Here is a 25059-nt window from a genome sequence, read left to right as displayed (position 1 = left end):
GGGATTGTAGCCTACAGCTGTTGAATAGAAAGTCTGGGGGATATGACGACAGTGCCAGCAGGCTTTAATGACGCAGCTATCATGACCACTCTGCTGTCCCGGGACACTCTGGAACATGCTTCCAGAAGCGAGAAGCGCAGCTAAGGGCTCCTGTTACATTTTCCAAAATTACAGACATACAGAGTGACCGGCCAACATAGGGCCAACATACTTGACTGGTCATTTTAGTCCTCACACACAGCAAGTCATGAGAGAGAAGGGCTATAAAACAACCTTCTCTGAAGTTGAAGTTTAGGCTGCTATAGTACCTGATCAATAGGTTACATTATCCACCCTCTTCATTCTTATCTAGCATGTATTAGATAGAGAACTTATGAAAGAAAATAATAAATTCCTGAAATTGTGGAAAGTAAACAATGGCCAGCTCCAGGCATAAGCGACATAAGCGGCCGGTTAGGGCCCCTGGCCACTAGGGGGTAGACCCTAAAATATAAATTTAGGAACTCAGTCTCAACTTAGTATTGAGAATAGTAGAATACGAGGTGCAGTTTCGAAATGTGTTTGTGCATCAGCAGTTTCTCTTGTTATGTCAGTCATTCAATTTGTTGACAGTTAGGTCCTTTGCAAAATTAGTTGGGTGAATTTTGGCCTATTCCTGAGACAGGTTTGTGTGCCTCCTTGCTTGCACAAGCTTTTTCAATTCTGCCAAAAAATGTTCTATAGGAGTGAGGTCAGGGCTTTAACTGTATGTTATGTTAATATCATATCTGAGTGAGAATGACTAACAAAGTCAATGGGGGCACCCTGGAGGTCAGGGCCCCTGGGCATGTGTCCTGCGTGTCCGGTCAGTATTTGGCTATGATTACTACAAGTTTAGATAGCTGGCTAGACTAACTACCAATCTAAAAATGTACTGTAGGTCAGAGATTTCTCTCTGCCCCATGGCAAAATGAGTTAAATTGCATTACATTTTCTATAAAACTGCTGAACGTTCTCTGGGCTCAATGGCAAAATGTGTGAAATTGCAGGAAATTAAATTTTAAACTAACATTTTTATCTCTGCCCTCAAGGGGGGGCACCAAAATGTTTTGCATTGAGGTGGCTGCCCTCCAATAAAAATCTTGCTTAAAGGCTAGAGCCGTCCCTGGGTCATGTGATACAATAGCCTGGGGCATAAATAATATGGCATAAGATATGTTTATTTCATAAGTGTCATTAGCTGACAGGCTGGTAAATATGAAAATGGTTGTCACGTAGACAAGTCTTTCAGGATGCAACCTTTTCTCAGATAATTCATATATGCTAGTTAAAGTGCAAGCATGGTCCTAATTTTTGTCCTGGGGTGGGGGTGGGGTGGTGGGGGGGTGGGGGGGCATATAAAATTATCCAGGATTGCTAATTCCAGATGGCTGCTGATCTTTCTGAAAAAAATAGGTGAATAAGAACATTGCCAGATTGTGAGAATAATAATTCCTGCAAGTGGATCAAACTGACAACCTCTTATCGTCTCCATGGCATCTGAACCTAGAAATCTATTGCCTACTGCCTACAGCCTTCAAAAAGTATTCAGAGCCCTTGACTTTTTCCACTTTTTTTTTTTACAGCCTTATTCTGAAATGGCAACAAAAATAGACTCTTAAATCGACACACAATACTCCATAAGGACAAAGCAAATATATATATATATATATATATATATATATCATATTGACATAAGTATTCAGACCCTTTTCGAAGTTCTTTGCAACTTTGGCAGCTATTACAGCATCGAGTCTTCTTGGGTATAAAGCTACACGCATGGCACACCTGTATTTGGTGAGTTGCTCCTTTTCTTCAACGCAGATCCTCTCAGGCTCTGTCAGTTTAGATGGGGAGCGTTGCTGCACAGCTATCTTCACCTTCGCCCCACTCTGAGGTCCTGAGGGCTCTAGAGCAGGTTTTCATCCAGGATCTTTCTGTACTTTGTTCATCTTTGCCTCTCCCAGTCCTTCTCCCAGTCCCTGGCGCTGAAAAACATTCCCACAGCATGACCATAGGGATGGTGCCAGGTTTCCTCCAGACGTGATGCTTGGAATTCAGGCCAAAGAGTTCATTCTTGGTTACATCAGACTAGATAATCTTATTTCTCATGGTCTGAGAGTCTTTAGGTGCATTTTGGCAATCTCCAAGTGGGCTGTCATGTGCCTTTTATTGAGGAGTGGCTTCCGTCTTGCCACCCTACCAGAAAGGCCTGATCGGTGGAGTGCTGCATAGATGGTTGTCCTTCTGGAAAGTTCTCCCATCTCCACAGAGGAACTCTGGAGCTCTGTCAAAGTGACCATCAGGTTCTTGGTCACCTCCCTGACAAAGGCACCTTCCCCAGATCTGTGCCTCGACACAATCCTGTCTCGGAGCTCTACGGACAATTCCTTTGATCTCATGGCTTGATTTTCGCTCTGACATGCACTGTCAACTGTGGGACGTTATATAGACTGATATGTGCCTTTCATACATACCAGTTGTAGAAACATCTCAGGGAGGATCAATGGAAACAAGATGCACCCGAGCTCAATTTCGAGTCTCATACCAAAGGTTCTGAATACTTGTGTAAATAAGCTATTTCTGTTTTTTATTTGTAATACTTTTGCTAAAATTACAATTATTATTATTTTTTTAGCTTCGTTATTATTATATATATCATCCATTTTAGAAATAAGGCTGTAACATAACAAAATGTGGAAAAAGTCAACTGGTCTGAATACTTTTCGAAGGCATTGGTAAGAGTATTATGCTCATCACTAACACATTTAGATAAATCATTGTAAATCATGCAATCATATATAATCATGAATTAGTGTGTAGATCAAGTTCTACTCATCAATTAGCATGCTGCATATGACATTAACCTACATGACAACATACAAATGCCATTTTTATTCGAGTAAAAATGGTAATGCGTAGAGCGAAATCACTATGTCAGATTCTTTCAGAACAGTTTGAACTCACCTGGAGGAATTTCTTTGACCTGGTTTTCTTCATTCCTGCCTTGGGTCTTTGGTTGACAGTTTTTTCTGGTTGGGTCTGAGTATTATAATGTGTGCAGAAAAAGGAGATCCTCTTCACTAAGATACTGATTTTTTATCGTACTCCGACAATCAACTTGCAAGAACTGAGCTCCAAAAAATGGAATCTGTTATTCAACAATTGCATTTTCCAACGTGCTGTGCAGAGAAACATAGGCATCAAGGCACTAGGGTTTATTACATAATCATTACAACGATTATCATTATCACTCCCTGATCCTCCTGAGAGTCAATGTGGATCAGTAAAGGAATGCCACTGTAAAGCACAGATTGTTGTGTCGACAAGCAGAAGAGCATCAAATACTATTAGCTTTTCAGAAAGAATAATCTGCGTCTCACAACAGTAGCCAGAGACAGCGGGCGCATTCCCCCCATGCGTGTCTCTCACCGCAGGGAGAACGAGAAAGGAGAGGCAGAGAGGCAGCAGTGGGTGTGAATCAGCGTCCCCTGAAAATAGTGCCGTGAAGAAGCGTAGGTCGACTTTTCTTTCCCTGTGTTTTCTTTGTTTTCTTCCCCAAGTCTCTGTCTAGATAACAGTTCTGGGTTGGCTTAATAAGGCAATGTTGTGTGCAAGTAGAGAAAAGATAAGCATTGAAGAGAGGATTCTAGTCAGGACCCTCCTCACTACTCTGCATCCCTAATGAACAACTGAATGTGACATCAAACAAGCTGAGGGCTATATTTTCCCTTACAAAGAAAACACGTCAAATTTGCAGATTCACATGTGAAATCGCATTCTCACATGTGAAATCGCATTTTCACATGTGAAATTGCTGTTTTCAACTAATGTTGAGCTTAAATTTCATCCGCGAAAACATATTTCCACAAGTATTACATTTAGAGTTTACATGTTCAAAAAGTTCACCTTTTCACGTGATGAGAATAATATATTTTGCTGTTTCACATATTAAAATCGGATATGCAGTTTCACATGTAAGAAAACTCCACACGTGTGATTGTTTTTCACATGTGAACTTGCAATTACAACCGTGATTTTGTTTTTATTTTTGGGGGGGGTGCAGGTTAATGAATCACGATCAAATGGCGACTTACTCCAGTTCTGCAGTATAGTCACTGCCTGTTAATTAAAAGGGCAAGCCTTAGTTGCTACATCAATTTTTTTGACTTGTAAATTAATGTTACGTACTTATTGATTCTTGAAGAATATATAAGTATAAATACACCATGAGCTTAGTTCAACTGTTGTACCCCATCAGAACCCAAAATATAAACAAACTCAATGTAAACAACCACTAAAAACATGGTTAAAACTATAATATTGATATTATGGATGGTCAGTCCTTGCATCCATAGCGTAATCTATGGATTTGAGAATGGCTGCATTTCTCCAGCCCAATCCTTCTGCTTTTTACTGAAACTGTGGAGGAGAGAACACTTTGTTCATGTTTCAATAATGATTGCCGCTTTAAATACCTTTAATAGAGGAATAGTGCTATTATATGGTGCAATACTCTAGTGAGTGAGTTACTTTTGTGCCATTAATATCAAGCAAAACCTCTGAAGTTGAGAACCAGATTCTTAGTATTGCAAACAAAAATAATGATAATGACAGCAAACATAAACCCAGAAGTATTGATAACAAAACATTTGCAAGGAAATAGTTTTTAAATGGGAGAACAAATGAATTGTAAATGGTTGCAAAAATATAGTTCAGTGATTTAAAAACAATTACCATGCGATTAAATAAAACGCCTCCCTCTTTCCTGCAATTTTCCCTATCTTTGGTTGTTACGCTGGCCTTTGCTTTCACTGCCTTATTTTCCTTTTTTCCAGCTGCAAGTTTCATTCCAGAAACATAGCACCCTGCTAGTTAGTCTCTGAAGCTAAGCAGGTTCGGTCATGGTTGGTCCCCAGACGTAGCTGGAAGTGGTGAAATAAATGTGAAAATTGGGAGAAAAAAATTCACATGGGAAAAACAGGTGAAAAACGTACATGTGAAAATAAAAGAGAGCCGCACACTCTAGGAGCTCAGATGCAAAAATGTAATACCAACGTTTCGACAGCCAAGCTGTCTTCATCAGGGTATAATCACAAACACTGCGGGATGACTCGTTTATATAGTGTCAAAAGACACAGGTGTCTGTAATCATGGCCAGGGGTGGCCTAATATCATTGGTTAATAATCAAATATTAAAATGTCATACAAAGAACAGCATACAAACAAATGGATAGCATACGATCATAGATTAATTTGACTATACAAGTTTACAAACAATTACAATGGCAAAGTCACAATAATCACAAGAATGGCTTCAGATCAAAGTCTACGTTGAGACCGAAGGGCGCAAGGGTCTTTAAATTAAAGATCCAGGCAGCCTCTCGTTTTAACAATAAATTATCAAGGTCACCCCCTCTCCTAGGGAGGGTGACATGTTCGATGCCAATATAACGCAGAGACGAAATCGAGTGGCCTGCCTCCAAGAAGTGGGCCGCAACTGGATAAGTAAAGTTTTTACACCTAATGGTGCTACGATGCTCTGAGATACGTATTTTTAATTCGCGCTTTGTTTTACCCACATCATTTTTACCACAAGGACAAGTTATAAGATAAATAACTGCCTTAGTGGAGCACGTAATAACACCTTTTATTGGGATCGATTTCCCTGTTTGTGGGTGTTTGAAGGATCTACATTTATATGTGCCATTGCATTGAGCACAGCCATTACATTTGTAATTTCCATCCAGTAGGGGCGCAAATAGACGTTGTTCAGGAATATCTTGGGGTGGTAAATCAGAGTTTACCAATTGGTCTCTGAGATTTCTGCCCCGCGAGAATACGACCAAGGGAAGGTCCGAAAAACGTACATGTGAAATATCACAGGCGGGAAAATTTCAACACATTGTTTTACATGTGACATTTTTCACATGTGATTTGTTTGTATGTTTTAGGGTTAGATATGTAGGCTACAGTGACTCTCCATTCTGGTTTACAAACAATCAATCCACAATTTGAGCAGATAAAACTATACCAAACGTCAAACACCCTTATAAAAATGTTTGTCAGGCATGGATATTTGAAGTGACAATAACATACTAGGCTAGCGCTGCATGACTGCTAACATGTCCTTGCTTAAGATCCCAATTTCTCTCCTATACTCTGTGAATCAATATATTGCGCTGGCTAAGCTCACTGAGAATAGTGCCATGCTACAGCACACAAATATGCCCAAAAGACATTGAGTGTGTTCCTACTAAGGAGAGGAAACTCTCAAGGAAGAGGCAAGCTCAAACAAGTGTCAAGGTGAACAAACATGTAACAACAATGGAAAATGTGGTATTTGCAAACTGACAATAAGTGGAAAAAGAGTCAACATTTAGTTTGGATAGTCCATCTGTAGCTCAACAGCAAACGATGATATGCAATTTAGCAGACACTTTTATCCAAGTCATGCGTACATAGATTTTTCACATGGGTGGTCCCTGCTGGAATCATGATTCTGACGTTTCAAGCGCTATGGTTCACCAACTGAGCCACAGAGGACCATCAACAGACTATCAGTGACATGATGCAAGTCAACAGATATGCTGTTGACATGTTACTGATAGTCTGTTTGATGAGCATCTACAGATGGACTATTCAAGTAAAGTGTACTGTACAAAACATGTATTACTTTAAGTTTCAAATCACAGTTTTTCTTAATTGCTTCAAGTACATTTTTGGAATGGTGAATAAACATGCCTAAAGCAGAACAACAATGATCAAATGTTTAAATACATTTGCAAAATGTTGGATCATATTCTTGCCTTTATACCTGGATTGCATATTTTAGAACTACTTTTGCAAAACTTTCAATACAATTGTCATCAATGAATACAAAATTTACTGTAAAGTGTATGTTCACCAAATATTAACACGTTGTTTTGATCAGAAGAGAAAAGGTTGCAAATGTGTTCACAGTTTTCAGAAATCAGTAAGTACTACTGTACAAACTTGTAAATGTGTTTATCAGTAGTAAATCAGGTAAAATATAGGGAAAGATCTAGGCAAATGTCTATTTTTATGATATCTTTACAACATTATGGACATGCAGAGATGCATGGAATGAAGTTGAGTTACTTTTAATAAGAAACTTTGGGTCACTCATCATTTCTAACATTGTGGTCTATACATTCATATAAATTGTGTTCATCCACTGTATTCACCTTTCCTCATTTCTATTGGGGATTATGTTTCTCCTTGCACATGGAAAGTCTGCTAATATGAGCAGACCAGCCTATAATACATGGAATTGGATTGTGATGATACAAATGAATGAATCCTGCACACAATGTGCTTATTTACCATTTTCTTTTTGATCAGGAATAATATTTGATTTGATGTGTATGAAATTGTTTGGTGAAATAAGCAGAAAAGCGTGATTTAGTGACTGCAAAGAAATTCTACTGATCTACTGGGATTTTTAAACTTTCTGTTTTGCCAGACTAGACAGAAGATGAATGTATGTATGCGTTAATCTTTTTGCAGATAGTCGGGTTCTTGCACAAATGTATTTGCAATTTTGACAGTGTATAATATAGTTTTGATTAATACATTTATGTTTTGACAAGGCAAATACATTTTGAAATTGCATATTCTGTTTTGCAAAGTTCTATGTCTTTAGTACACTGTATTGGAAATCAACAACTGTTCCAAAAAATGCTTGTACGTGATTGAGAAAAACTGTATTTAATTAAACTATTTTTCTCTAGCTATTCTGGTCCAAATGAGATTGGATTGTTCTGTATTTCAACAAATATGTAACAATGTAAACATGTACGCCTATTATAATGTTTCAGAAAGATATTTCATTGTAAACCAAAATCAAAGTGAAAAGTGCAAAACACCAGTCTCAACGTCAACAGTGGAGAGGCGACTCTGGGATGCTGACCTCCTAGGCAGAGTACCTCTGTCTAGTGTCTGTGTTCTTTTGCCCATGTTAATCTTTTATTGGACAGTCTGAGATTTGGCTTTTTCTTTGCAACTCTTGCCTAGAAGGCCAGCATCCCGGAGTTGTCTCTTCAATGTTGATGTTGAGACTGTTTTTTTGCCGGTACTATTTAATGAGGACCAGTTGAGGACTTGTGAGGTGTCTGTTTCTCAAACTAGACACTGTAATGTACTTGTCCTCTTGCTCAGTTGTGCACCGGGGCCTCCCACTCATCTTTCTTATCTGGTTAGAGCAAGTTTGCGCTGTTCTGTGAAGGGAGTAGTACACAGCGTTGTAAGAGATCTTTTATATCATTGAGTTAATAAAGCCGCATACAAACATGGTCTCTTTTTTGTTTTCTTGAGTAAGCCAGCTAAAAAATGCAGGTGTTTCAGACTAGCTCAAGCCAGCAGAAAATACAGAGTGTTGTGCCGTGACTGGCTCAGTGTTCTGTCACTCACGGGGACACTATGTCACCGCCAAGTCTAAAGGTAGAGCTTGAAAATTCAAGCCCCTTAGGTGCTACCATAGAGTTACATTAGAAGTGCCCATCCCAGAAGGCTCAAGGTCATTGGCCACAGATAAAATTGTCAAATCACATCATATCTACAGTAGCTTTGATTGGACTGTCACACTTTCAAAATCTTAGCGAGCAGTCATCATCATGAATCAATTCAACAATCTACTGGCAAATCCTTTTCATTTGAAGATGAATAATGAAGAGAAATTATAGATAAAACGTATCGGTGCTCATCGACCATTGGACATAAACATTACACAACAAGTTGGAAATCCAAATTCAACAATGAGTGATATGGAAGGAATCAGTGTGGCTAACTGCAAACATTGCAAAGCAATCGTTGCCTGCTATTCAGTGGAGTGGCTGTGTCTAAGATTAAAGGGTATCTTTTCCTAGTTTAAAATGATAAACTTTCAACATTGGCCATGCTGTCAATGAATCATGATTTGTGCTGCGCTCAAAACAACTGTTACCTCAGAACTGAAAAATCTGATTTTAGTGAGTTCAAGACAACTGGGAACTGGGGAAAAAATGAGCTACGACTGAGAAATAAATTTGGAATTGTAAATTCGGATCTCATGGCATTTTTCTAGAGCTACGACCTGAAGATCACTGACGTCATCATGATTCAACTTTCCCCCCCCCGAGTTGTCTTGAAAGCAACATAAATCCAGAGATGGCTCGACTTTGATGACAAAGTTTGATGACAAGATTTGCCCACGAAGGACCACCACATCACCTTCCTGTTCAAGTGATCACAGCACAACAAGGTGAGTCCAAAAATGTCTTGTATGCTGCTGCATAAATTATGTAATATGCAAGGGAGATACTGTATGTATAAGGGAAAGGAAAGGGAAAGGGGGATACCTTATTGTAGCTAAGAAAGTAATACTAAGTTTATTTTGCGTAGTAAGCTGTTAGTAGCCCATGTGCCTCACCCTAATAATTATATTTTCACCTCTTAATTTCACCTACTGTTCTGACTTGGTGGTGCACATGTAGCCTATAATCAGTTTTTGAGATATGTAATCATCAAAAATTGTAAAAGCTTTCATTGTCTGCTTTATCATGCCCCCTTTATTTATCTGACGGTTCTGACTTGGTGTACAGGGAGAACACTGTAAGCACGGCCCATGTTCTGAATTCTGTCACTGTACATTTCAAAAGTGCTGAACAAATAGCTATATTGACAATGTCTTTTCTAGCTCACTCATTGTCTTTATCGTCCCCTTATGCCGTAGTTTGTACATCTCAATTGTCGGTTGAAACCACATTTGTTTAGGCAAGTCAGTCATATCAGCTATTGTTTTTTAAAGGCAGTAAATGAGGCTGAATGAACAATTTCGCTACCAGACAAGGCTCCGCCAATAGCCAGGTGTAGCAGTGGTAAGGTGTTGGGACTATTGTTGGGACTGCTTTATGTACTGCACGCCCTAACAGTTTGTGGGCACCGTTTGTCACCGTTATAGTGCAATTAATGTATTGTTTAGTGTTGTGTTCTGTTGTGTAGTGGCTTTGCTGGCATACATTCCACAAAATTAATGTGGGGCAACCAAGATTTACATGCTAAAAATCACCACTGAGTAGAGATGTAAAATGTACTGTGGCAGACCAGGGAGTTTGGTCAAGACGTTTACCCATATCAGACTGGACAGAGAAGGATTAGCTCTGTTTCAAGGGTGTTTATTTAAATAATAGATCAAAAAGAAAAGGATAGGTCTCCCCTATGACGCCCTCTCAGGGATGCCTTCTTCTGGTATTCCGGGTCTGGCTGTATCCTGTCGGGCACAAAACCGAACTCCCTCTTCTTACCTCTGCAACCGTACCAACAATACCATGGGAGTCCTTCCTTCCCCCCATTCCTCCTGTGTGCTGCCCTTCTGGCAGCTTTATGAGCCTTGCACAGCTGGTGAGCAATCCGCCCTTGATTACTCACCAGCTCCCAATCAGCCCCAATTAGTCCTGGCTGGAGAGCCCGTCGAGACCTGGCACGTCCAGCAGATGGAGCCATCGCTTCGTGATGTATACTCCATCTGTTACCAGGCCTCGACGAGTCTCCCCCTGGTGGCTGACCTGCTGTACGCCACAGTACAAAGTAATTAACTTGTACGTTTCTCAAGTCCATCAATAGAATTTGCCCCAGATTAGTTAGATCTGATACATAACCTAGAGCGTTGTTACTCACAATCTTTTGTAAGGGGGCCACTTTGGGTTGAGACAATCAATTCAGAGGGCCGCACAGATCTTTAATTTGTTTACTTTTCCCCCCAATATTATCAATTGAGAGCAAATTCAGAGCGATAGAGCACATGCAATTGACTTGACGTACAGCACATCACAAATATATACATACACACATCAAATATGCTACATCACGTGTAAGACCCATGTTAACGGTTACCTCAGTAGCTGGATGAGCGAAAATGTCCCTTCTGCTCCTTGACTGAATTCATTCTAAATGTATAGTCTGTTGTTGCTACTTGTGAGGAAAGCCAGGTGTGCATTGGTCAGTCTGTTTCTCTGTTTTTTTTCTCACAATGTTCATTGTTAAAAATGTTGCTTCACATGAATAAGTGCTGACAAAGAATTATATCACCTTTTGCACACATTGTTTCAGAAGAGGATACTCTGTCTGACACAAGGCTCCAGAAATAGGTAAAACCTTAGCTCACCTTGCAATGTGTAATTTGCCTGCAGCCCCAGCACGGTCAGGACAGAGGGCTGTGATGACTGGGGTCAGAGATGACACTGGCACATGAAAGGGGTTCTCAATGAAGTTGAAAACTCCTTGTACTCCATGATATCCTTGAATCTTGACTCAAACTTCAACTTCAACTCTTCCAACACACATACAAATGCATCATAGCTAAAATGTTGCAGTATGTCTGGGTTGTATGTGGTGACTGCTCTGAGTTTTGGGAAATTATCAAACTGTCTGACAGGTATGAGCAGTGTGGTGATTTTATTTTGAAATTCTGTGACCACACGCAGCATTTTGCCCAGAGTTTTAGCTTTCCTTTGGAGCTGGAGATTCACCGTGTTCAGGTGGCAGGTGATGTCAGTTAAAAAAAAACAGCTTTAATATCCACTGTGGATCATCCAGCTCTGGCTCCTCTCTCCCCTTGCTTGCAACAAATTCACGGCCATCGCACCTCATTGTGACTTGCTGCATCACATTCTGTAAGTCACAGTCTGAGTTTAACCACAAGTGCTTCCTGATGAATGATACAATGGAACATAACAAATTCGGGAATATACTCTCTTTCTCATCAGGTCTATGAGTCCCTTCTCTGTCCCTCACATGTTCAGTGCACACAGATGCAAAATTTGACCAGTCAATATTATTATCATCAAAAATGTAACAAGGGCTTTCAGATTAACCTCTCCTCGTGTTTGTCCCTGAAGGGGCAGGAAACATAAAGGTTCCTCTCTGAACCACTCGTTTTGAGGGAAACGGACCCAAACACATAATGTGGCAATATCACTTACATCAGTGCTTTCGTCAAGCGCAATACTAAAACACAGCGCCATGGATGTGTCAGTAATCAGTTGCCTACCGATGTCCTTGCCAATGTCTTCTATCCGTCTTGTTATGGTTGAGTCTGGGAGTGGCAGTCCCTAATTAGCTTACAAAAGCTTCCTTGTTTGTGAAATCAGCATACAATATTTTGGCTGAGGCCAAAAAACATTATTTGACAATCTCCACATCTGTGAAGGCCTTCTTGTTTCTCTCGAGTATCTAAGCAATTTCATATGTTGCCTCTGTTGTTTTCTCTGCAACTGTGCTAGATCTGTCCATAATTTGTTGTTGTTGTAAGAACAGACGCTGGGAGACGAGAAGCAAGTACAGGGAGTGAACATTCAATAAATAACGGACATGAAACAAAACACGGACAGCGTCTGGACAGGGGAAACAAAATTACATTAATGCTGACACAGGGATCAAGCTGAGGAACAGACCGATAGAAGGGCAATCAACAAAGTGAAGGAGTCTAGGTGAGTCCAATAAAGCGCTGATGCGCGTAACGATGGTGACAGGTGTGTGTAATGATGGGTTGCCTGGTGACCCAACGAGCACCAGAGAGGGGGAGCGGGAGCAGGCGTGACAGTTGCCCTTTGAGTTGCGCTATTTTGTTGTTTCTGAGGTTGCTTTATGGCAGATATGTTTTGTCAAAGTGGGCATGGTGTGACTGGAAATGTCGCTCTAACTTTGCTTGTTTTAAACAATTGACTGCCTTCTGGCAAATAAGACAAAGTGAGCTAGTCCCATTATGCAGTACAAAAAAAATACCTGTCTGTCCATTTCTCTTTCTGTGTTCTTCTTGAAACTACCATATCCTTCTCTTAGCCACCGGAGCCACGTTAGCCACGTTAGCTAGGTTAGCTACGTTAGCTAGCTGCATTTCCCCTCCACCATTTCCTGGTCCTCCGGTGGTTGTTTGTTCATAGCTGTCGCGTTGTTCTCCAGCTTGCCCCCCCTCATTTTCATTGTCAATAGATTTACGTTTAATTTTTACAATAAATCGATCCATGTCGACCAGACTGCAAATATTAGTTAGTAGCAAACTGATATGTGTCGGTTGCTGTAGCTGAGCAGTTGCGTTCTATTTCGGCAAACGTTCCAGTATGACCTTCCTGTTTAACAGCTGCACTATACTGCCATCTGTCTGCCATCCAGGGAACAATAGATATATTCAATGAAATTATTCAGGTCTGCATTAAATACATTGAATTGAAATTGTATCGTTGTTATGTATTATGAATGGAAAATAGGAAAATCACTGCGAGCCACAAATGAAGGGCTCGCGGGCCGCTTGTGGCCTGGGGGCAGCACAACGAGTACCACTGACCTAGAGCAAGGGTGTCCAATGCAATTGCTTCCTTATAACTTGTGTATGAACACATATCTGAAATCCTGACCATTCTTTGTGAGGAAGAACCATATTGAGCTGCTGAATATGGGAGAATTGGTTAGATGACAAAATGTTTATTATAATGTCCATTACCCTACTCTACCTTTCTCTCCAACCATTGCTTACACTTTGCAATTGTGAACCTCTTTTCTAAGACCGATCTTGTTGTCACCCATCTTTCCCTCTGCTGCTGCTCTCACTGTCCCGTGTTCATATGTTCAGTGGAATCCGAGCAATGGGTTGGAAATCCCCCACGCTCACCCCTTGCACTGGCGGGTTTCTGATGCCACTGCCATTCTGCCTCATGTCATGTCCTCTGGTCTAAAAAAACCATGAGACTTCCAAAAAAAAAAAAAAACCTCTGTCTCTGACCAACTCTACTCCAAATAACAAATAATAAAGAATAATGATAAAACCATACTAATTAAGTCGCTGGATCAGATTTACTCAGCATTTGCACTGGTGCTAAATGTGCATTTGCTTTTTCCATGAAACATACACGATGGAACGAAAAGGTCAAATGAGGGTAAAGAGAAGGAATACGGCTTTCAAGTAAAGTCAAGTTTAAATGGTTTAGCTTTGTTTCTTTTACTTGTAACTAACAGGTGCAAAAGCTTGGTAAATCTGTCCCACTGTCTGTTTTTTTGTTAATTCCTGGCTTTACTCACTGAATTTGACTATCTGCATGATGTGGACTATTTTCAACTTGTTTTTTGAAGCATGAGCACCTTTTTATTCAGTAGTAACAAGAGCACTGTTGTTAGATTTCCATTCAAAATGGAATTACACACAGAATTTAAAATGCTGAAGTGATCTTTTGATTTTGGCCTTCAAAGCATCAGCTTTTTCAAACATTGCGATTTGAACTATCTTTATGGTATCTTTATCTTTATACTTTCCAGGTATTTTGATTTGATTCAACTTATAATTTTGTGAACATTTTTGTTCAGTGGATAACTTACTTCCAATATGGTCCTTGATGCAATTTCCAATGTGGTACTTATTTAAAGAGACTGATAGAAGGCATGTAAAGTAAGCATATACGTGACAAAAGAGATACATTTATACATTTAAATGCAAAATTAATTAGAATCGCCAAGTAGGACTTGCTGTACTGATGCAAAAATCTTTGTCACACTTTTGGCAAGTTGAGATACACTGTAGGAGAGAGAATCGTCTCTGTGAATTGTGTGAGGAGATCCCTGGCAATTGCAGTAGTCCTGAAATGGATGGGATCAAGAGTTGTCCAATGTGCACAAGTGTTGCCCTGACGTGAAGGCTTTATTTAACCCGCGATGCAATTTGTGGTCAGCTCAGACAGACAGACTGCCATGCCATGCCATGGTCACCCTGTGTAGTCAGGAGCTATCTCAATAGGAACATGGGAATTGCAGTTCAGCTACAGATGCAGGTTTGTTATTCATCACTTCAGTCCTCGTTGTTGTGTTTGTAATACAAAACATGTATCTACTATTTACAGTCAACTGAACTCTTGCTGCACACTGAAAAACAAACAGGCAGTGTGAGTCAATCACTTTGATACATTACAGAGGCATAAGGGTTTTAGAAAACGAGAATCAAGAGCCAAGATAAAAAAGGTGAACAGAAAAGGCTGTTGTGCTTTTTCACAGCAAAAATAATACTGATGATCTGGGATATCATATGAGGCACATGCCTCAGCAGACTTACACACACAGAGTGATCCTTTGAGTGATTCTGTCCAAATAGTCTAAGATGACTTCTTTCCATTCCTTATCACTTTAATGTCCAATGATCTAAATGAGTGAATGGTGCACTCACTACAATTTCCAAAATGCATATTGCCCAGAGTGTATTTCTTTTTTTGTTGTTGTTGAGAGAGGGAGACAATCTATCCACTTCTTCAAATGTTTAGTTATACAAAGAGCGATAAGGCCGGTTTAAAAGAAAAGTGATTAGAGCACCTAGTCATGGGTTTCACAGCTTTACTGTGATTGAACCATGATTGTGTAAGTGCACTATAGTGGCTGGACATTTCAAAAGAAGAAGAAGGCAAGGATACCCTGTGTCATTATGGTGCTGTCAGATTTAGTTGAGATATAGTATAATGTTACAGGAGCTAGGTAGCTAGGATTTAATGAAGGGCACCAGATTAGCTATAATAGCTAGCTAGAAATTAACGTAGTAGCACACGGTTCAGCTCGCTAGCTGGCTTTCCACTACAGCCACACAGTTTAAAAGCGGGTATGTGTCGTGTCTACTGCTCCTCTCACTGCTTGGATATCCATGAATGTGAAGAGATAGCTAGCCTATTATCTGAGTCCGTGTAGAGCTAGAATATATCCAAGACCGTGTAGCGCTATCATAGCTAAAAGCCAACCTCTGCCTCACAAAGCCACATCATTGTCATATCTAAAGTCGATCTGATGACATCATAACGATGGTGAAGAGTTTTCCTACTAATTATTTCGACTGAATTGTCATTGCCACCCATTCAGAATGCCTGCGATCACTACACAGCTAGCACAGTGGATCTGGGCCTATTCCGGGCTGAGAGTTGGGGCACTCAGCTGAGAGTCAGACTCGCCGACGTCATGTGGCCCGAGTCTGGGCCACCTTCGGCAGTATTACTTATGGCTAGGATGCAGGGATTGAGCTCGGGCCAATTCCGGTGTGAGATATCTGGCCCAAACATATTAGTTGCGGCTCGGGCCGATTCCGGTGAGGGTTATCTGGCCCAAATATATTACTTGGAGCTCGGGCCAATTGGGGCTACACTCTGGCAGATGATTACACGGGCTGCTTTATCTAATTAGCATTTCATTATTTATTTATTTTTCAATATTTTCCTCATTGTTTCTGTGATCAAGAAATCTTTTTTTGTGGATGGGTTTAATTTGTATGTACAGTATAATAGTAATATTTCAAAATCGTGTAATTTTGGATACATTTATTTAAATTTAAATCTGGCCGCTTCTGGGGGGATTCTGGTAAGATGCAGGCAAAGTAGGCTGAAAAACAAAAATGAAAAAAATATATATATATTTCCCATTTATTTAACCAGGTAGGCATGTTGAGAACAAGTTCTTATTTACAACTGCGACCTGGCCAAGATAAAGCAAAGCAGTGCAACACAAACAACACAGAGTTACACATGGGATAAACAAACATACAGTCAATAACACAATAGAAAAGTCTATATACAGTGTGTGCAAATGTAGTAAGATTAGGGAGGTAAGGCAATAAATAGGCCATAGTGGCGAAATAATTACAATTTAGCAATTAAACACTGGAGTGATAGATGTGCAGAAGATGAATGTGCAAGTAGAGATAATGGAGTGCAAAGGAGCAAAAAATAAATTACAATATGGGAATGAGGTAGTTGGGTGGGCTAATTACACATGGCCTATGTACAGGTGCAATGATCAGTAAGCTGCTCTTACAGCTGATGCTTACAGTTAGTGAGGGAGATATAAGACTCCAGCTTCAGTGATTTTTGCAATTCGTTCCAGTCATTGGCAGCAGAGAACTGGAAGGAGGCGGCTAAAGAAGGAGATGGCTTTGGGGGTGACCAGTGAATTATACGTGCTGGAGCACGTGCTATGGGTGGGTGCTGCTATGGTGACCAGTGAGCTGAGATAAAGCGGGGCTTTAGATGACCTGGAGCCAGTGGGTTTGGCGACGAATATGAAGCGAGGGCCAGCCAACGAAAGCATACAGGTCATAGTGGTGGGTAGTATATGGGGCTTTGGACAAAATGGATGGCACTGTGATAGACTGCATCCAATTTGCTGAGTAGAGTGTTGGAGGCTATTTTGTAAAATGTCATTGCCGAAGTCAAGGATCGGCAGAATAGTAGGTTTTACAAGGGTATGTTTGGCGGCATGAGTAAAGGATGCTTTGTTGCGAAATAGTAAGCCGATTCTAGATTTAGTTTTGAATTGGAGATGCCTGTTGGTGCTAGGGGACAGTATTTTCATTTTTGGAAAAAAAACGTTCCCGTTTTAAACGGGATATTTTGTCAGGAAAAGATGCTAGAATATGCATATAATTGACAGCTTTCGATGGAAAACACTATAACATTTCCAAAACTGTAAAGATATTGTCTGTGAGTATAACAGAACTGATGTTGCAGGCGAAAGCCTGAGAAAAATCCAATCCGGAAGTGCCCCAGGTTTTGAAAGCGCTGCGTTCCAATGACTCCCTAATTTGGCTGTGAATGTACCATCAACAAGCTTACACTTTCTACGTATTCCCCAAGGTGTCTACAGCATTGTGACGTAGTTTTACGCATTTCTGTTGAAGAATAGCCGTATGCGGCCACATTGAGTAAGTGGTCACATGGTGGCTCCGAGAGAGATTCTCGCGTAAAATACAGAGGTAGCCATTACTCCAATCGGTCCTACCGAAAAACTAATTGTCCCGACGGATATATTATGGAATAGATATTAGAAAAACACCTTGAGGATGGATTCTAAACAACGTTTGCCATGTTTCTGTCGATATTATGGAGCAAATTTAGAATATTTTTCAGCATTGTGGTGACCGCAATTTCCGGGCGATTTCTCAGCCAAACGTGAAGAACAAACGGAGCTGTTTCGCCTCAAAAATAATATTTTGGGAAAAAACGAACTTTGGCTATCGACATGGGAGTCTCGTGAGTGAAAACATCCGAAGTTCATCAAAGGTAAACGATTTAATTTGATTGCTTTTCTGATTTCCGTGACAAGGTTGCTTGCTGCTAGCAAGGCATAATGCTATGCTAGGCTATGATAAACTTACACAAATGCTTGTCTAGCGTTGGCTGTAAAGCATATTTTGAAAATCTGAGATGACAGGGTGATTAACAAAAGGCTAAGCTGTGTCTCAATATATTTCATTTGTGATTTTCATGAATAGGAATATTTTCTAGGGATATTTATGTCCGTTGTGTTATGCTAATTATTTTCAGGCGATGTTTCAAATCAAATCCAATTGTATTTGTCACATACACATGGTTAGCAGATGTTAATGCGAGTGTAACGAAATGCTTGTGCTTCTAGTTCCGACAATGCAGTAATAACCAACGAGTAATCTAGCTAACAATTCCAAAACTACTACCTTATACACATAAGTGTAAGGCATAAAGAATATGTACATACAGATATATGAATGAGTGATGGTACAGAGCGGCATAGGCAAGATGCAGTAGATGGTATCGAGTGAGTACTCATATATGAGATGAGTATGTAAACAAAGTGGCATAGTGGCTAGTGATACATGTATTACATAAAGATGCAGAAGATGATATAGAGTACAGTATATATGTATACATATGAGATAAATAATGTAGGGTATGTAAACATTATATTAAGTAGCATTGTTTAAAGTGGCTAGTGATATATTTTACATCAATTCCCATCAATTCCCATTATTAAAGTGGCTGGAGTTGAGTCAGTGTGTTGGCAGCAGCCACTCAATGTTAGTGGTGGCTGTTTAACAGTCTGATGGCCTTGAGATAGAAGCTGTTTTTCAGTCTCTCGGTCCCAGCTTTGATGCACCTGTACTGACCTCGCCTTCTGGATGATAGCGGGGTGAACAGGCAGTGGCTCGGGTGGTTGTTGTCCTTGATGATCTTTATGGCCTTCCTGTGACATCGGGTGGTGTAGGTGTCCTGGAGGGCAGGTTGTTTGCCCCCGGTGATGCGATTACGCTACCACATGCGGGTTTGGGAATATCAAGAGGTTAATGTGAGTCTGGAAGGTTTACAGTCTTACCAGACACCTAGGTATTTGTAGTTGTCCACATATTATAAGTCAGAACCCTCCAGAGTATTGATGCTAGTCGGGCGGGCGGGTGCGGGCAGCGATCGTTTGAAGAGCATGCATTTAGTTTTACTTGCATTTAAGAGCAATTGGAGGCCACGGAAGGAGAGCTGTATGGCATTGAAGCTTGTCTGCAGGTTTGTTAACACAGTGTCCAAAGAAGGGCCCGAAGCATACAGAATGGTGTCGTCGGCGTAGAGGTGGATCAGAGAATCACCAGCAGCAAGAGCGACATCATTGATGTATACAGAGAAAAGAGTTGGCCCGAGAATTGAACCCTGTGGCACCCCCATAGAGACTGCCAGAGGTCCGGACAACAGGCCCTCCGATTTGACACACTGAACTCTATCTGAGAAGTAGTTGGTGAACCAAGCGAGGCAGTCATTTGAGAAACAAGGCTGTTGAGTCTGCAAATAAGAATGTGGTGATTGACAGAGTTGAAAGTCTTGGCCAGGTCGATGAAGACTGCTGCACAGTATTGTCTTGTATCGATGGCGGTTATGATATCGTTTAGGACCTTGAGCGTGGCTGAGGTGCACCCATGACGAGCTCGGAAACCAGATTGCATAGCGGAGAAGGTACGATGGGAGAGGCAGGGTAGGATAGATATAGGTCTGTAGACAGTTTGGGTCTAGAGTGTCTCCCCCTATGAAGAGGTGGACGACCGCGGCAGCTTTCCAATCTTTAGGGATCTCAGACTATACGGAAGAGAGGTTGAACAGGGGTTAGGATGGGCCGATTCCTCATTGCTAGCTGGGTAGGCACGAAGCCGACCTCTGTCTGAGCCAAGTGTTAAAAGGCCTTGTATTTGTGTGGTACTGGCCAGGTAACCGTCCTAACCCCAACCAATAAGCCAGTTTAGCTAAAATCATACTCCTGGGTACTATAGGCTGACCACGGATATCTACTGTACTGAGTGGGCATCTTCAGAATATAGTATCAACATGTTTTGAGAGGATGTGTGGGTTTGAAATAAAATGTGTCTCATTCCCTGGTCATTCAGATTTTAGTTTTGATAATAGAGACCTCTGAAAACCTCTTCCAGTGGGGTGTGTCTATTATTAGCTGTGATGTCTTCCTGTGTAATTGGAGACACTGTGGCCTATTAACATTACACAAATCTGAGGCCTGGCACATTCCATGGGTATAAATAACATGCGGTGCAGAGATGGTCGTCTATGAGGGGGAAGGCGATAGTGAGAGAGAAGGGAGAGAGAGAGGCACTACCAATGACTGATAGGACAGCTGTAGACTAGGCACAGTCAGGGCTGAGGACTGAAACACAGAGTTTCAAGTGAGGACAGTTTCAAGAGTTAAAGAGCAAGAAATCATTTGTTTACACCCATTTGATTGAAAAGCACATTGTAGCAGTAAAGACAGAGGAGGCTGTTGAAGCTGAGGGTGTCCTAAAATATGTATACCATACAGGTGATATTTGAATCACATACTGTAATTTCTGTACGAAAATAAGAAACTCTCAAGTGTTGCATAATAATATCACAAGAGTATAAGCTGCAGTATAATCCAATTTTATTGAATGCTTGTTCCACACAAACAACTTGTACTGTAAAAGTTACTGCCTTAAAAAAATGTACCCGACGCCAGCAATGAAAGAAGCTGCAGTGCGAACAGGAGATGTTAGGCATGTTTGAAACAGTAATTCCTCTGATTGGGAGCAGGCTTTAGCCAGGGTAAAAACGCTAGATCTGTATACCACTGAATACCTGGTATTACATCTGATGATCAAGACCAGTCAACCCATCCTACAAGACAAACATGGCCAAAAGACAGGCATATTTATGTATTTCCAAACAGCATCTATTACCCTTTTCATACTATCATCCAGACCTGAACAAAACTGTGTTTGCTCTGATATTTTCACACTTTGCTTTTCAACACGGTTCCAGCAACTATGGTGGATGCGTAACTAGGTCAGCCCAATACAGCTTGGTTTGGCTCAGCTCAGCTTGGCTCAGTAGTGTGATCATTGCGTGCTGATTCCTGGATGCATTGAATCTTTGGTCTATCAGTCATATAGCGGATTTTCATACAACTAAAGGGTGTCACTGATTTAATAATGAGCACATACCCTACAAATGATTGTACACACATGCATATCCGTATGTAAGGCTCTATGTAAGACTGAGAGCTAGATTCAATCACACTGCCACTGTATGTTTATAATATCGTAGATTAAACATACATCCAGGTAGTCTGGAAATGTAAAATTAGACTGAAACGCTAACATGATAAAGTTTATCCTGAAAATGTGGAAAGATATGCAGGAAATAAGCTCTCACAGTCTCACTGCAGAATTAGACATTCATCCATTTTCTTTAAATGTCAAATTTCGAACTTGCTCCAAACGTCAAATTCCAAAGGGTTTTTGTTGCTTCTGCTGCTCTGTTTTTTAAATATTTGTATTTAATTTCACCTTATTTAACCAGGTAAGCTAGTTGAGAACAAGTTCTCATTTACAACTGCGACCTGGCCAAGATAAAGCAAAGCAGTGCGACACAAACAACAACACAGAGTTACACATGGAATAAACAAGCGTACAATAGAAAAAAAAGAAAGTCTATATACAGTGTGTGCAAATGGCATAAGGAGGTAAGGCAATAAATAGCCCATAGTAGCGAAGTAATTATAATTTAGCAAAATTACACTGGAGAGATAGATGAGCAGATGGTGATGTGCAAGTAGAAATGCTGGTGGGCAAAAGAGCAGAAAAGTAAATAAAACAGTATGGGGAGGTACTCTGAACTCTGTCTGAGATGTAGTTGTATCGTTCCATATCTCCAAATGTCAAATTTCTAAGTTAAGGGTTAAATTTAGGAACTCATTCAAAATGGTTAAGGTAAGTGTGAAGGTTTGGGATAGGGTTCAAATAAATAAAAAACTGTCCACAAATGGGATTGAATACACAACCTTCTAATCCAGAGTCATACATCTACCACCCTAGTCCACAACACCCTAGTAAAACCCAAGCCTACTTGCCCCTAGTGGACAGTTTTGAAGGTTTTCCCGACTTCCTCAGGATATCCAATTTGGTCAATCTCGAACATCCTGCTGATCCAGGACCCAAGAACTCCAAACAAGACAGAGCCATGCTATAATACATTATATTACATAATTCTATTTGAGATTATGGAAGTTCGAGACTTATTAGACTATTACTTTATTAACCTGATGCAGTTTACAAACACAACCCTAAAGCAACATGTCATATATATAGGCTGCCATACTTCTATGCAGTGATTTTGGATATCCTATCACTCCTGCAGCCACAAAACAGGCCTCAGGATTCAGTCATCAGGACAAAACAAGGTAACCCAGGAGGATAAAGCACTCTAACCTCTATAAAACTGTTGGTAACACTTAACTTGAAGCATGAACTTATAATTCTTTATGGTGTGTTGTAAGCATATATGACTTACACAATGCTTTCCTCATTTCAACTGACTCAAAATGGCTGGTTAGTCAGGATCATCATAAATGATGACACAACATTATAAGGCGGGCATATAGTCATAAAATGCATTATAACTACATCATAATACATTATACTTGCAGGATGTATGTCAAGTGTTACCCAACTCTTCCCTATGATCCACCATTACAAATGTACAGCCTGTTGGACAAGTTGTCCATTATCACATTGCCACTGTGTCTTTGTTGGTCTTCACTATTAATCCCTCTTTAGCTCTGCACAAACATAGCTACAAATCAAATCACGCATTATGACTGGTTCAATTAAATGATTCATTATGCTATTCATGTGAACCCTTCAACTTTCCACAAGCTTTGAGCATTGAGAGATTCAATAGGTAAACTGTCAATTCATGACAATGTGGAGATAATGTAAACGGCTTAAGTTTTTCTAAATAATCTCAAACCTTATTTGCTCACATATTCTTGGATCAATACTTAAGTATGAATGGCTTGAAACACCTGGGAGTATTAATTGGGGGCATGTATGGGGGGACGCCAAAACATGGCCCCAAAACATCCTTGATTGTGCCAGAACTGAGTAGAAAAACACATTGATAAGAGGACAAGGACTTTTAACACAAAACAATAGCATAAGTGACCTGTCTACATTACCTTCCCCCAGGTCCAGGACGGCGAGCACGGCACTACTCCGCACCTCCCCAAGATGGTTGTTGGCAATGCAGGTGTAAAGGCCGGCGTCACTGGGCTTGCAGTCCCTGATCCAGAGGCCCCCGTATTCCTGATTATCCATATTCAGCAGGTCGTCATTGTGGTACCAGTAGAGCGAGGGCTGCGGGTCTCCTGCCACCGCCACTTTCAGGCGGATATCGCAGCCAGTACCCACAGCAGCGTTCCTCATTTTGCGTACAAACACAGGAGGGGTCTGGGTGGGAAACGCGGAGGCCCCCGAGTCGGGGACCATCTGATCGGGGTTAGGATTGGCTTTGGCCCGTTTTGGCAGGAAGATGGGGCTAGGGACGTTGCGCACCCGCTCATCTGCTCCCTTCTTCAGGGTCATCTGCACCTCTGCCTTTTTCATTGTCACAGTGATGCCTTCTTATAATAGCATTAGCTGCGTATTCAAAATGGGTCCCAATGTTTACTGGACCCTTTTTCTCAATTTCTTGTAGATGGTTGACGTAGAGAGATTCAAGAGAAGATTAAAAGTAAGTTTCCCATCTAGACTTGATCATTTTGATTATTATAACTATTGTTTAGCCTTTCAAATGTAACACTAACTTTTAAAGTGGTTTGAATGGGCTCATGTATTGCTAAGAATATCCCTGTAACTTCTGCTATCAAAGTTCTAAAGCAAATAAACTTCATTACATTGGATTAGATTACCTTCAAAGTGCCCAAGCCAAAAAAAAAAATTGTGACGGCTTTGGAAGTCCAATTGGGAAAATTAGGCACATACAGTCTGTGCACGTTCTCCTGCCTGGCGGTATTTTTAGGGCAAGACCCACAGGATCATGTTGCATTAACAGCTCCCAGTCTTGCCTTCTAGAAGTTGATGGCCTCTGCCTTTCACCTTCCTTTCCCCTGGCTGGTTTCTCTTGCTTCTCAACCCTCTTGAGCCGGTCCTTGGCTTGAACTCGTTTAGCGTGAGTCAAAGAAAACGTGCACTGAACTCTTGTAAATCTGTAAACTTCCCAGTTTGACCCTTAGGATTGGCTGACAAACTCACTTTGTTTCCAATTCAGTATGCACCAGGCTCAGTCACATCAAATGTACACTGTCTGTCCCCGCTCTTGTCCCAAAAGAGCTAAGCTTTCTCACTCATGATCTCCCGCAACCTCTGCCAGGCAGGTCCTTAGGGGAAGAGACAGCCACACAACCAGAAGGCATCAGAATGACAGCTGCATGCTGATATGTCTGCCCTGTCCCCCTTAGCTCCTGCCCCCTTGTAATTGTTAACCAATCGTGTGGTCTCCAGTGCATGTGGGATGGTGCCACAGTGAGCAGGGAGGTTTGATTTGATTTGTAGGTCAAACGCAGAAGCTGACAAGTAACTTCACAAAATGTATTCAGGAGGGCCAAAACATAACATTATGATTATTACTACCATTCACTAAAGGAGGGAAACGAGGTAGAACACGACTATGGTGTAGTCACACCCCACAAACTCGATTGAAAAACTAAAATCAAGCCTGACAAGGCCAATGAAATCAGCACCTTGCTGGAAGCCCGGCCTTCCACAGGTGATAAACGTGAAGCTCAGATTTATTCCTTCAATTAAATACTGTTCTTCACCGAGCCCAGGAATGGACGGTGCGGGGCCAAACTGGTGTTGTACCTCATTTCCCTCCTTCAGGGAACAGTATCTATAGTCATAATGTTACGTTCCCTTTCAGTTAGTAC

General features: G+C 40.9%; 1 protein-coding gene across 2 annotated transcripts in view; it reads right to left on the bottom strand.

Annotated features, from left to right (window-relative positions):
* The window catches only part of LOC139396411 (striated muscle preferentially expressed protein kinase-like), a 134205-nt gene extending 109653 nt beyond the window's left edge, over positions 1–24552 (bottom strand). The window contains exon 1 of one of the 2 annotated variants that reach the window (XM_071143451.1): positions 23311–24552. In XM_071143451.1, coding sequence (XP_070999552.1) covers positions 23311–23737 — 427 coding nt within the window. In that variant the 5' untranslated portion in view covers positions 23738–24552. The remainder of the gene's footprint in view (positions 1–23310) is intronic. The other variant, XM_071143459.1, reaches the window with a different exon arrangement.
* Between the last annotated feature and the right edge of the window lie 507 nt (positions 24553–25059).

This window comes from Oncorhynchus clarkii, chromosome 3 (genome assembly GCF_045791955.1).
Source record: "Oncorhynchus clarkii lewisi isolate Uvic-CL-2024 chromosome 3, UVic_Ocla_1.0, whole genome shotgun sequence".
NCBI lineage: Eukaryota > Metazoa > Chordata > Actinopteri > Salmoniformes > Salmonidae > Oncorhynchus > Oncorhynchus clarkii.
Note: the sequence above shows the minus strand (reverse complement) of the source record. Positions and strands in the feature narration are given on the sequence as shown.